Raw genomic sequence first — 13,972 nt, 5'->3', positions numbered from 1 at the left:
CTACATCTAGAGGAAGAGGAGATAGAAAGATTACATTTACAGATGCTTTAAGATTTATTTCTCACGTTAAGGTAATATGTCCTTAACCATATCGAAGGAGATCGATATATAGATAATACATATATTCGTTTTCAAACTATTCCGTATAACTTCAGGCAAGGTTTAAGGGCAATAAAGATGTATACAGTATACGATTCTTTTATCAACAATATGTTGATGTGGGGAAATGGAAGCAAGTCGTTGACTGAAGTTTGCCATGAGGTTAGGTTCATTGCATGTGTTGCTATTTCCATTTGTATCATATCTTCTAAATTTTATATTTTAAATTGTTGCTATAGCATATATACACATACTCTTTTCTTAATTAGCCATTTTGTCTTCTAAACATGTTTATTTCTTGTCTCAGATTACCATACAGTTTCGGGAGCATCCTGATTTGCTTCTAGAATTTGCTCCCTTGTCTGATTTTTCTCAAGAAAGTCGTTTAGTTCGTGACACAGGGATGTCTACGTTGCTTCAGCCGCTTAATATATAACCAGTTATGTTTTAGTAACATTTTCTTATAGTAACATTTTTTTGTTGGAAGAAGGATATTTAAGTCCTTCATATATGGGTGTTTTTTATATTTTGCTTCACACAAAAAAAATTATATTTTTATTAGAAAATTACTATAAAATACGAGTTATACCACATACTCCACAATTCCCAAAATTAACACTAATTGAAAATTACAAAATAATAATATCAAACAAAGCTTTTTAGATTTGAGTTAACTATTTTAAATTTAGGTTATAGTTTTTCAAAGTATGTATTAGTGTTTAGAGTTTGTGGTTTAGTTTTGATGATTAAAAATGTAATTTTAGAAAATTAAACTTTAAGAGCATTCTCATCGCATATACTATAAATGTGTTTAGTACTTTTTAAAATATAAATGTAAGACATCAGTGAGGAGAGAGAATAAGAAAATGTCTTCTACAAGATATTAAAGACATCATTATAGACCCTTCTAACTTATGTGTCACTTTTCTACTGGTTTTCAATTCTATTATAATTTTGTATTTATTTTTTTAGTCCGAGTTAGATACTTCCATCAGTATCACCGATAAATATGCCCTAAGTAGTACATGGTGTTATTTTGAAAATTTGGAGATGAAGTGCTAATTTGGGAAACAAAACTTATTTTTGTGATTTGTGAGAACTGCCCTTTTATTTTTATAACTGGATGTTTTCGAATGATAAAGCGATTTGGTCTTTGTATCGGAATAGAAATCAAGGGTTAATCTATTTGAGAGGTACTCTGATAGTCTGATTTAATAATAGGAGGTTTTGTTAACGACAAAGTAGATTGGGTGTTTTGTTCACATTGGTGAAAAAATAAGTTTAGTAAGTTGTTTTTCTTTTGAGCTTATTTTGTTTGGTATTTTGTGGTTTGTATTTCGATTTCAATTAGTTTTCATGTAACTTAAAGTAAGATTTTCTTTGTTAGAGTTTGGGCTTTAGTTTCTTTTTCGGGTCTGTAATCTCCGGAAATATTTAGTGTTTCTATTTTTCGCTTTCTTTTTTGGGTTTATAGTTTCGAAAAATGTTTAGCGTTTCCAACTTTCGCCTTTTTGGGCCTGTAGTCTCCGAAAATGTTTAGCGTTAGTAATTTGCGCTTTTTTTGGGCTTATAGTCTCCGGAAATGTTTAACATTTCCAACTTTCGCTTTTTTTGGGCCTATTATCTCCAAAAATGTTTAGTGTTTCCAACTTTCGTTTTGTTTGGGCCTATAGTTTCCAAGAGTGTTTAGCGTTTCCGCCTACATATATATATGGAGACTCTATCTTTCACTGTTTCCGCCGACATATATATATGGAGACTCTATCCTTCACTATTTAATGAAAAAAAAACATATGACAAAAAAAAAACCCTAGAAGATAGTTCTGTCTCCTTGGTGATCGTGTGTTGTAAGAGAGAGATACAAAAGCTTGGTCTCGAAGCCTTGTCCCATTTGCTCCTTTGGAACAACTCGACGAATTTATTAGATCTTTTCTAGGAGGACCCCATTTTCTTCTTCGTCTCCGAGATTCGGTAACCATACGAAATGATCTCCTCCTTGTGTTTTCCTTTTTTCCGGGTTCATTGCTTTGTGGATTTTTCTATTAAGGCTTAGTAAATTGCTTGAATTTTTCTAGTTTCTGAGATGTTATCGAATTTGGGTTCTTCGAATTGCATCTGTGACGAAAACCCTCGAATTCGAAATGACGCAAGCTCTTTATTAGTGAATTGAGTTCTTCATTTTTCTTTGAGAATTGAGATTTTTAAGAATTTTAAGTGTTTGATTGGTTTGCTCTGTATTGTATTGGCTGCTTTACATTTGTAGGCTCTGTTCTGTGTTGTTCTTAAGGGATTGAATTGGGTTTTTGTTGATTTTGGTTTTGAGACAACTATCTAGATTTTGAGAATTAGCTTCAATGGTTCTTGTTCAGTGTTTAGGGGAATCATAAATAGTGGAATGAGGGAGTTGTATTTCTGTACTCTGTTCTGTTTCTTCAAGAATTGTAGAGTTACATTGTCGTAATACGTTTGAGATAGTAGTAAGAGGGATTCAATGATGTGTTCTGTTTTACTGACCAAAAAAATTCTATTTCTTTGGATATTGGATACCAAAAAGGGTTTTAGCCAGATCCATACAATGGTTGGAAGAAGAGTGTCACAGGCTCTAACTTCTGATGATGCACAGTCATACCTCTCTGATGTGAAGGAAGCATTTCATGATGAACCTTCAAAATATCAAGAGTTTATCAATATCTTGAATGGTATTCGGGAGCTTAGGTATGATGAATTCTTAACTTCCATGTTTATGTTTGGTTTGGTCTTTTTTTTTTTTTGCAACTGTGAATCGAGAGATAACAAAAACACTTTGTGTAAATCGATTCTGATGTAACTTAAGTCTCTTTTTTTTTTTTAGTGTCGATAAAGATAGCATCGTTGAAAGGGTTGAGGAACTCTTGGAAGATCATCAGGATCTGCTTCATGGTTTCCATGTCTTCCTTCCTGATGAGGCTAAGAGAAACAAGCATCCTCATACCAAAAAGAAACATGCTGATGTAGAGGAGTTTATGAACAACCTTAAGGTACACAAAATGCTCTACTCCCAAGGAAATACCAATTTTTAAAATTTCTTTTTCTTAATTTCTCTTTTGCTAAACTATTGCGAATTCATCGATCTGCAGACAAGGTTTAAGAGCATTGATAAAGATGTAGTGGTGACGTTTTGCATGGTAATGACTAGGTTCAAAGAGGGACGTATGTCTGTAAAGGAGTTGCAGGAGGAGGTATGTTTGTTTGTTCTTGGTGTGCAATGTAATGTTGTACTCTCTCTGTTGTTGTTGTTCTCTTGGTTTTGATTTTTTTGGTTATTCCTGATTACATTTATGTATTTTGCAGGTCATTGATACTCTGTATTATCATGAAGATTTGATCGAGGAGTTTCTCAGAGTTTTCAAAAAGAAGGAGTTTGTAATATCAGCAGCACAAAAGCTACATGACAAGATTTGTAAATAAACGACAATTGAGTGTATAGTTTATTTTCTTTCTACAGAGGTTTTAGTGTTTTTAGTTCGATGCTCATTGCACTTGTGTTTTTTTGTTATTAAAATTGTTGATTTTCACCTAGAAGAGATTAGTATTATCACAAATCTCGAAAAGCTTATTTTGTTTGTGCTGAACTTAATCGAATAGTGCCTTCTTTATTTTATGCTTGAAAATAGATAATACTACTCTCTCTTTTTTCGTCTTAGATAATAGATAATACAATACCGGTAATTTAATCAAGAAATTTTTGACGTTGAAAAAATATATGAAAATATCAAACCTTAAAAATGTACTTTTTATGTTAGTTTGTTATTTTAAACCATGATTAATTAAAATCCGCCCGAGGAAAAGATAAATGAAAAATAAATAAAAAATAATCTTACGTAATTGTGGAATCGCATAATTCAGAAAACAAAACCCTATTTAAAAGGATATACTACAACATCGAGAGATATTATCTAGAAGATCGTCTCTCCTGCTTCGTGATCGTGATTGTGTGAAGCCTTCTTCATTCGTCTTCGAAACTTGGTAAACTATATACACATAACACATGTGATCTTCTTTTTTTGTGTAGTTTTCGTTACGTCCACTACAAGTTTTTATGAAATTCTCTGGTTCAATAATGCTTTTGTAGTTGCTTGTTTTGTCTTCGTGGGATGATTTCGCACTTTGAGTTCGATGAATAATTTTTTTTTATTATTATCTGATGAATCATCAAAATCGAGTGGTGAAGTTTAATCAACTTGAACCCCTCAAATTTTATATTGATTTGGTTTAATTTCTTCCCAAAAAAATTATCTAAATCCCATAGTTTTTTTTTTTTTTTTTTGGTTTGAGGATGAGATTATGACATATCTAGTAATCCATTGTTGATTGGTTTGCTCTGTTTGAATTGATTGCTTCACATGTGTAGTTTTCTGCTTCATGTGGTCCTTAGAGAATATATTAGTTTTTGATAACTCGCTTATTATGGCTTATGAGAAGTGTAAGCTTATTTATCTCTTTATCCCATCAGTTTGAATGCCAAATTTTTCCTCGAGTGAAATGGTGTGGTTATTGATTATGGGGATCATTAATTGTTTTGTTCTTAGGACTTTGGTGGGTTTGTTTAAGGACCCAATCCTTAAAGAAACGTTACTCTTTTGAGATGTTAAAAGACGACTTTGAATGATTCAGTTTGATGCTTATTATAATGTTCCACCTTTCTTTTGGTTACCTCTCTCTCTCTTTGGACAATGAAGCTCTATTCAACTTCAAGCCATGGTTGGAGGTGAAAGCAAGCCACCTTCAGGTAGCGCGCTTGCATACCTTAAAACCGTGAAGTATAAATTTCGGTATCAACGTGAAAAATATACCGAGTTTCTTGAGATCCTGACGGATTATAGTGACCGGAGGTTCATATAGTTCACTCTACTTTTTAATATGTTTTGGTTTGGGCCTTGGTTCGGATAAAATTAAGAACTGATATTGCCTAATTGTGTTTTTTTTTTCTTCCATTGTAGAGTGGATTTTTTAGGTGTCATATTAAGGATAAAAGAACTCTTCAAAGGACACCAAGAGTTACTAGTGGGTTTCAATACCTTCATGCCAAAAGGTTTTAAGATGACACTCGAACCCGAGGATGGACAGTATCCACCGAAGAAATCCGTTGATTTTATGGACGCTATTAAATTTGTTAACAAGATTAAGGTAAAGATGATATCTGATGTGCCACCTGCGTTCAGTGGTAAAGGGATAAAAGTCACGCCATCTGGATTCGAGTAGCATTGGCCATGGGGGTTCGAATTTTAACATGGTTTCTCTCGGCCCAGGAGATTAGTCTTTGGACCTAGAAAACCTTTAGGATCACTCCTGAGTTATCAAAAAAAAAAAATAAAAAAAAATATCTGATGTGCTAAAACTCTCTTGCTGATTTTGATCCCTTTCCTACGCTCCTTGTATTAATATTCTCATTTCATTTGTAGAGGAGGTTTCAAGGCAATGATCGTTCATACAAATCATTTATAGACATTATGAACCGCTACAGAAAGGAGGAAAAGTCCATGACCGAGGTCTACTATGAGGTAGCTATAGGCTCATTGATTTATATACTTATTGCTAATATTTTTACTTAGTTTTTATACTTTGATCTCAGGTTTCTATCTTATTTCGGGATCATAAGGATTTGCTTGCGGAGTTTACTCATTTTATGCCTGATGCTAAATCAGAAAGTGACTCGTCTAGTTCTGTTACAAGCCCAAATTCGTGGTGATAGAGAGATTTCACATACAAGTAGTTTTTTTATAAGTTAGAGATAATAAATACTAAATGGTTTTTTACTAATGATTTATTTGCAGCTTTCTTTTCCCTAGAAATAATTTTAGTCAGTATCAGAATTCTAATTTACGTCCTGACCAAAAAAAAAAAAGAATTCTAAATTACGTACCATCATTGAGTTATTTCCATGCTTACCTATGAATTGAATTGACTATGGGGTTGTTTTACGCCTATCAACCCAGCAGCAATACAAAGATAAGTTTGATCGGAATTAGTCTACGAACAAAAAAAAACAAAGTTTTCGGGTCTACCGAAAAATCATTATGCCTATAGAAAAATATTCAATTTGAATTTGAAAGGTTAACAATATGTTCGATTTTTACGGTTTCTGCTTTCTAGACAAGTTAGAGTTAAACCATTCTTCTGTTAGTAAATGCTAGCCAAACATATCCATTTAAATTAAAAATTTTGGTTACATTTTTTTTGTTCATCCCTAAACATTTATAATTTTAAAGAATTTTATATAAACTAAATTACTTAGGGAAAAAATCGTTTTAATACTCGTAATCATTTAAAACCTTAAGTTACAAATCATTTCCAACAAATTTTAATAATTTATTTTGCACATGACATAACTAATGAGGTTAAAAAAATTCCAAGAAGGAGAAGATAAATTATAACTCCCCAAAAATCATATAACCAAAAAAAAAAAATAACAATGAAAGTAATATAATAAACAGGAAAATACAAACTTTAATAAACATTAAAAAGAAAAGGATTTTTTTTTTTTAACAAAGAATAAAAAAATATAGCGAACGAGAAAGAAAATGTAATTTAAATTATTTAATTTAACTTAAGAAGAAGAAGAAGAAGACCTTTTAAGAAAAAGTCTCAAATCTTTCTTTCCTTCAATAAAAACATAAAAACTCGTATTGCTCAGTGAGTCCTGTGTCTGAAAATTGTTGAATAGCTTTTGTCTTCTCAGCTGTTTCGTGGGATTAGTAAATAAGGAGGAGGAAGCTTCTTCTTCTTCTTCTTCTAGACTTCTTCTTCTTCTAGACTTCTTCTTCTTCTTCTTCTTCTTCGGTAAACGATGATCTTCGTGTTTCGCTTTTTTATCCCTTTCTATTTCCATTTTTTTTTTGGGGGGGGGGGGGGGNCAATTTTAATAATCGTCAAGTGAAAGTGAAATAATCTGAGGGTTAAGTTAAGATCGAATTCTTCTGGTCCGTTTTGGTATTTTTTGTTTTCTTTTTATCTTTTTCTTTTGTAGTTGCTAGATCTGCAGCTACTGCCTTGTTTGAGATGAATTCAAGTTTCAATTTGATTTCGAGTGTTATTTAGGATGTGATTTGTGGATGAAGAGAGTGAGAGACCAAATTCACGTGAATCTCCCCAAATTTAAAGACCTTTCTTTGTTCTGTCCTCAGGAGAAGTGTTTTAGCTTATTGTGTCTCTTAATCTCTCATATGCTAAATTTTTCATCTGATTTAGTTTTTTGTAAAGACTTTGAAAGACCAAATAATAATGAGCGTATGTGAGCACATGGGTTTTAGGGTTTGTTCAAGGATTCATTCAATCATTTTTTTTTTTTTTTTGAGAACCGTTGTTAAGTCTTCTTTTTGAGATGTTGACTGACTTTAATTTGATCTGTGTTTGATGGTAATGAAGCTTTTGTTCAGCTTTAAACCATGGTTGGAGGAGGAAGTGCACAGAAGCTTACTACTAATGATGCGCTTGCATACCTCAAAGCTGTCAAGGATAAATTTCAGGATCAACGTGACAAATATGACGAGTTTCTCGAGGTCATGAAGAACTTTAAATCTCAAAGGTATAGTCTTTTTTTTTTTTCTTTTCTCTCTTTGTTATGCTTAGTTTTTAAAACTTGTTAGGATGGTACTGATTGCCGAATTAGTGTTATTCTTTTGTAGAGTGGATACAGCTGGTGTCATAACAAGGGTTAAAGAACTTTTTAAAGGGCACCAAGAATTGATTTTGGGTTTCAATACCTTCTTACCAAAGGGTTTTGAGATCACACTTCAACCCGAAGATGGACCACCTCCACTGAAGAAACGCGTTGAGTTTGAGGAAGCAATTAGTTTTGTGAACAAGATTAAGGTAGTAGATCTGTTTTATGTGATAAACTTCCCATGGAACATTACTGCTTTTTCCTACTCTCTTAGAAATCGTAATCATTTGCAGGCAAGGTTTCAGGGCGATGATCGTGTATACAAATCATTTTTAGACATTTTAAACTTGTACAGAAAGGATAGCAAGTCCATTACTGAAGTCTACCAGGAGGTACGCTCATTGATACTTTTATGTGTATCTTTTTTGCTATTCGTTACTTAGTTTTTACACGTCTATCTCAGGTTGCGATCCTATTTCGGGATCATACGGATTTACTTGTCGAGTTTACTCATTTTCTACCTGATACTTCAGCAACAGCCTCTATTCAAACTGTTAAAACTTCAGTTCGTGACAGAGGGACTTCTCTTCCTGATAAGGTTCTTCTCCAGACATCTATTTTCCGAGAAATACAATGTTTCTATATGTCTAATATTATATTGAACATCATTTGTTTGTGGCTTTGTTGTAGAAGGACCGGATCATTACTCCACATCCTGACCATGACTATAGTACTGAACATGTTGACCTGGAACGGGAGAGACCTGTGAAGAAGGAAAATAAAGAATACGTGAGAGGTTATAACAAAGAAACTGAGCATAGGGATGCCAGAGATTTCCAACCTGATAGCAAAAAAGTGCAGTTTCTCAACAACAAGCAAAAAGTGTATATTAGAGGTGATGATTCTGCTGAAATTTCGAATCAAGTCAGGGAAGGAAAGAAAATTTCTGGAGCGGTTCCTAGTTCATCTACTTATGATGAAAATGGTGCCATGAAAAGTGAGTTCTCGTTTTATGACAACTTATTTTGAAAGATGACAAGGAGTGAATTTGTTGTTAGCTATTACGTGAGTACTTAAAGTTGTCTTGTGTGACGTCAGGTTATGGTCAGGATCTAGCTATTGTCGATAGAGTAAGGGAAAAGCTTAATGCCTCAGAGTACCAGGAGTTCTTACGTTGTCTTAATCTCTTCTCAAAAGAAATAATCAGCCGACCAGAATTGCAATCTTTGGTATATGCATATATCACTTCCTTGAATTTTCACTGTGACATTTGTTTGCAATGATTCATGAACATTTGTGCTTGTATCAGGTAGGAAATTTAATTGGAGTATATCCTGACCTCATGGATTCCTTTATAGAGTTTTTGATGCATTGTGAAAAGAATGGTAACTACGAAATTTTCTCGGCCTACGCATTCTTTGATTTCAGATCAGAAGACAGATACTTAACCTTTTCAATCTTCTTGCAGAAGGACTGCTTTCTGGTATCCTGACTAAGAGTAAGTCTACTTATCTTTTGCAAGGTTACATGAATCTGATGCTGAGTGAACTACACAACTCCACTATTATGTCTGATCTTCTTTCCAGATATATCTATTTCTAGTGCTGAAAATGAAACAAACCCATTCATAACTATATTGCAGAGTCCTTGTGGAGTGAAGGCAAATATCCTCAACCTTCACTGGACAATGATAGAGACCAAGAACATAAGAGAGATGAAGGGTTTAGGGACAAAGATCATGAGAAGGAGAGGCTTGAAAAAGCAGCAGCAAGTCAGAAATGGGCAAAGCCGATCAGTGAACTAGATCTCTCCAATTGTGAACAATGCACTCCTAGTTATCGGTTACTTCCAAAAAATGTATGTGGCTGCATCTTGTCATGTGTGGATCTGCTTTTCTTCGTATCATCTTTGGTTTCATTAGTCTAATGTAAGATATTTTGGTTTCTGCAGTACCCAATTTCCATTGCAAGCCAGAAGACAGAGCTTGGTAAACTGGTTCTTAATGATCACTGGGTCTCCGTCACATCAGGAAGCGAAGATTATTCATTTAGCCACATGCGTAAGAACCAGTATGAAGAGAGCCTCTTCAAATGTGAGGATGACAGGTTGGTTCATTTACTTCTAATGGTGGACAGTAACGGATAGGGAACCCTGTATTTCATACTTTTCATAAACTATGGTTTACTGTCCTGTTATTATGAGCCAATTTTTGGGTCAAATTATGAGTAATTATTTTTGGTATTTGTGTGAATATATTTCTCTCTTTTGCTTTAGGTTTGAACTTGACATGCTATTAGAATCGGTGAATTCAACTACGAAGCATGTGGAAGAAGTATTGGCAAAGATTAACAGTAACGAACTGAAAACCAACAGCCCCATCCGTGTCGAGGATCACCTCACAGGTAATATAAGCTGGTGTAAAACAGAAAGCAGCATGGATGTTAGTTAGTAGCTGAGCTGTGTTTTTTATTTATTTATGATGGACTGCTTTGTTACTGTCTTTTGTAGCTCTAAACATAAGATGTATAGAACGGTTATATGGTGATCACGGGCTAGATGTGATGGATGTGCTAAGGAAGAACGTGTCTCTAGCTTTACCTGTTATCCTAACACGTTTGAAACAGAAGCAAGAAGAGTGGGTAAGGTGTCGTTCGGATTTTGACAAAGTCTGGGCTGATATATATGCTAAGAACTATTACAAGTCGCTTGATCATCGAAGTTTCTACTTCAAACAGCAGGATTCAAAGAATCTGAGCATGAAAGGTATGTCCATAACATATATTACTGTACACACATTATTCTTTATATCACGCTATGAAATGACTTTGTGTACTCTATTTTCTACAGCATTGTTGGCAGAGATAAAAGAGACTACTGAAAAGAAGCGAGAGGATGATTCACTTCTCGCACTTGCAGCCGGAAATAGACTATCCATTTCCCCAAATTTGGAGTTTGATTATCCAGATTCTGATCTTCATGAAGATCTTTACCAGCTGATCAAGTATTCATGTGCAGAAATGTGCTCTACCGAACAGTTAGAAAAGGTAATGAAGATTTGGACAACTTTCGTGGAACAGATATTTGGTGTTCCTTCTCGCCCTCAAGGTGCTGAAGACCAAGAAGACGTTGTCAAGTCCACAAATCATAATGTAAAAAGTGGTTGTGCAAGTGCTGGAGAGAGTGAGGGAAGTCCTCAGAAGTGCACTAGCATTGCTGACTCTAAACGCTCGAAGGCATCTCGAAAAATCAATGAACGTAATCATTTGGGGCAAAGCAGTAATCCAGATAGGGATAGCACAGCTGGTAGGACCTCAGATGTCTTATGTGAGACTGCTCAGTATGAGAAAATGGAGAAGAATGTAGCTACACCTGATGAAAGGCCTGAAAGCAAAGCCGTTTCTATTGAATGTGTACACGATTCAACTGCTCTATGTGTGGATGGATTATTGGACCAAAGTAATGGAGGAAGCAGTATAGTACACATGGCTGGTAACACTTTGAAATCTTGCTTACAAGTTCTCTTGAAAATTGATACAGTGAATTTTCATTTTCTTTGTCCAGTTGATTAATAATTTCCTCTTACTCTGTCAGGACATTGTAATAACAATCTAAAGCCTAGTGGTATGACCCGTGGAATAGAGGTGGAGTTGAAGATGAATGATGGAAATGGGCCAAAAGTAGAGGTATAGTTGCATGAAAACATTTTTGGCTCCATCATCTTATAGATCTTGATCTGAGACGGTTTAAGTAGATGATCATTTATAATTTGTGAACGGTTTTTGTTGATCTGGAACAGTGTCCTCCATTGTTTACATTTTTGCTTAGGTAGTTGATATGAAACAGGTATAAAATTTTAAGTTAACACGCTTCGTCCTGTGTTTACCAAGAGGTAGTACTAATATATACTATATGTCTCACAGGTCGGTAACAAGAAAGTATTGACAAATGGGATCTCAGTAGAAATAACAAGTAATCACCAAGAGTTAGCGGGGAAATCCAAAGTTGAAAGAGAAGAAGGTGAACTATCTCCTAATGGAGACTTTGAGGAAGATAATTTTGCAGTTTATGCAAAAACTGGTTTGGAGGCCACAAGCAAGGCCAATGATAACGCTGGTAATAACTTAAGCCGAGAGAGAATTAGAGAAGATGAACCAAGTTGTCTGGAGACAGGGGCTGAGAATGATCCTGAAGGTGATGAAAACGCTGCAAGATCATCAGAGGACAGCAGAAATGCATATGAGAACGGTGAGGTTTCTGGAACGGAGTCTGGTGGTGGTGAAGATCCGGAGGATGATATGGATCCCAATAACAAGGGAGAAAGTGAAGGCGAGGCTGAAGGTATGGCTGATGCACAAGATGCTGAAGAAGAAGGATCTGCTTTACCCTTTTCAGCACGATTCCTTCTGCATGTAAAGCCCTTAGCAAAGTATGTCCCTTCAGCTTTAGCTTTGCACGACGAAGAGACTCTGAAGAACTCCCAAGTCTTCTATGGGAATGATTCGTTTTACGTGCTTTTCAGGCTTCACCGGGTAAGAACCAAGAATCAATCATACACAGTTTGAAAAGAAACATTATCACCTAAAGTACAAATAGTTTTCACTAGCTAATGTTAGGCAATTACTCATAACAGATGTTGTATGAGAGAATTCTATCAGCAAAAGTTAACTCATCATCCCCGGACGGAAAGTGGAGGACCTCAAATACCAAAAATCCTACCGATTCCTATGCCAGGTGAAATTTTGCTTTAATGGCAGAGATTGTTTTTGTTGTTGGCATTGATTTTTGTTCGTGCTTATAAATTTGTTTTACGTGGAACAGATTCATGACTGCTCTCTACAACTTACTCGATGGTACATCTGAAAATGCAAAGTTTGAAGATGACTGCCGAGCCATAATAGGGACTCAGTCTTACGTTCTCTTTACATTGGACAAACTGATCCATAAATTCATCAAGCATGTGAGTTTTTGTGTCTTTGGTTATTTCTCTATGTAATCGCCTCTCTATCTTTATATGTTTTTAACTAACCTAAGTGTGGTCATTCTTCAGCTCCAAGGAGTAGCAGCTGATGAGATGGACAACAAACTTCTCCAGCTTTATGCATATGAGAAATCCAGAAAGCCTGAAACGATTTTTGATGCTGTTTATTACGACAATGCCCGTGTCCTCCTCCCCGATGAGAATATTTACCGTATTGAATGTGTAAGCTTTTGCTCCATCTTACATAAACTACTTATACTCTCTGCCAATGCACTGCTAATCAAGCATTTGGACTCCATAACTTCATGTGTATGCAGAAATTACCAACCCCAGCCAAACTCTCTATTCAGCTTATGTGCAACGGTCTTGATAAGCCCGATGTGACATCTGTATCCATTGACCCGACCTTTGCAGCATATCTCCACAATGATTTCCTCTCCATACAATGGAATGCAAGGGAAAATCACAGAATCTATTTAAATAGGTAACTGTTACAACATTAACAAATGACTATCCCTTGATCTCTGAAACCTAGTGGGTCACACTCATCAGATGCAATGTCTTCTCCAGGAATAAACGCAAAATTGGTGGTGAAGATGAACAGCTATACAGCACAGATGGAGTTAAGATTAAAAATGGGTTGGAGTGTAAGATAGCTTGCAGTTCTTCAAAGGTACCACTTTTATCTTCCTTCCCTTTTTGTTTTTACTAGTTTTCATGAAAGACCAGCATTTGATAGCGCGTTTCCGAAATCTCTCCTGCAGGTCTCTTATGTATTGGAAACAGAAGATTTATTGGTGCGAGTTAAAAAGAGAAGAAAAGCTTTGAGCCAGAATCAGGATTCCATTTCCAATTGTTGTTTGATTAGGCAAAAGAGGTTACAAAGATACCATAGACTTGTGACCAGCCTGTAACAATCTGGAAGAAAAGGGATACACAAAGATACCCAAAAGCAACTCAACAATGTTCATTCTCCCAACCTAACAAAGACAAAACAAATCCAGGAAAGGAAAAAAAAAAGAGGCAATTCTCCATTTGTTGATTTCACCAGATAGAGCCAAATTTACAACAGAGAACTTGGCTCTTTGTTGTCTGATAGACAAATCTTTGCTACATGTGTAAAGCTTGTCTCTTTCACTCACTGTTGTTGTAAAGTTTTGTTGTTTGATGATGTTGTTATAAACTTGTAACATTTAATAAAAGTCTCAATTTTTATTTTATTTTGTATGTTATTTGAGAAATGAGTCAAAATG

At 35.1% G+C, this 13,972-nt stretch overlaps 2 protein-coding genes across 3 annotated transcripts; both read left to right on the top strand.

Moving 5' to 3' along the window:
- On the top strand, positions 1,880 to 3,737 carry LOC104776548 (paired amphipathic helix protein Sin3-like 3). 2 transcript variants are annotated; one of them, XM_010500645.2, is made up of 5 exons: positions 1,880 to 2,070; positions 2,654 to 2,814; positions 2,951 to 3,116; positions 3,216 to 3,317; positions 3,430 to 3,737. In XM_010500645.2, the coding sequence occupies exons 2-5, from the start codon at positions 2,675 to 2,677 to the stop codon at positions 3,544 to 3,546; spliced, it is 525 nt and encodes a 174-aa protein (XP_010498947.1). In that variant the 5' UTR covers positions 1,880 to 2,070; positions 2,654 to 2,674; the 3' UTR covers positions 3,547 to 3,737. The 2 variants fall into 2 exon arrangements, with proteins under 2 accessions (XP_010498947.1, XP_019099190.1); XM_019243645.1 differs by lacking the exon at positions 1,880 to 2,070 and having other exon boundaries at positions 2,085 to 2,814.
- LOC104776547 (paired amphipathic helix protein Sin3-like 3) lies at positions 6,711 to 13,939 on the top strand. The gene is made up of 22 exons (XM_010500644.2): positions 6,711 to 6,918; positions 7,504 to 7,663; positions 7,764 to 7,950; positions 8,035 to 8,133; positions 8,205 to 8,339; positions 8,432 to 8,738; positions 8,840 to 8,970; positions 9,051 to 9,126; positions 9,210 to 9,239; positions 9,384 to 9,598; positions 9,692 to 9,846; positions 10,016 to 10,143; positions 10,250 to 10,504; positions 10,589 to 11,230; positions 11,333 to 11,424; positions 11,662 to 12,270; positions 12,372 to 12,472; positions 12,560 to 12,698; positions 12,789 to 12,941; positions 13,037 to 13,203; positions 13,290 to 13,392; positions 13,484 to 13,939. Exons 2-22 carry the CDS (start codon positions 7,524 to 7,526, stop codon positions 13,631 to 13,633), a joined length of 4,014 nt encoding a protein of 1,337 aa, XP_010498946.1. The 5' UTR covers positions 6,711 to 6,918; positions 7,504 to 7,523; the 3' UTR covers positions 13,634 to 13,939.

The sequence above is a fragment of the Camelina sativa genome, chromosome 3 (assembly GCF_000633955.1).
Source record: "Camelina sativa cultivar DH55 chromosome 3, Cs, whole genome shotgun sequence".
NCBI classification, from domain to species: domain Eukaryota; kingdom Viridiplantae; phylum Streptophyta; class Magnoliopsida; order Brassicales; family Brassicaceae; genus Camelina; species Camelina sativa.
The sequence above is the reverse complement of the archived record's forward strand: the minus strand, read 5'-3'. Positions and strand labels throughout refer to the sequence as shown.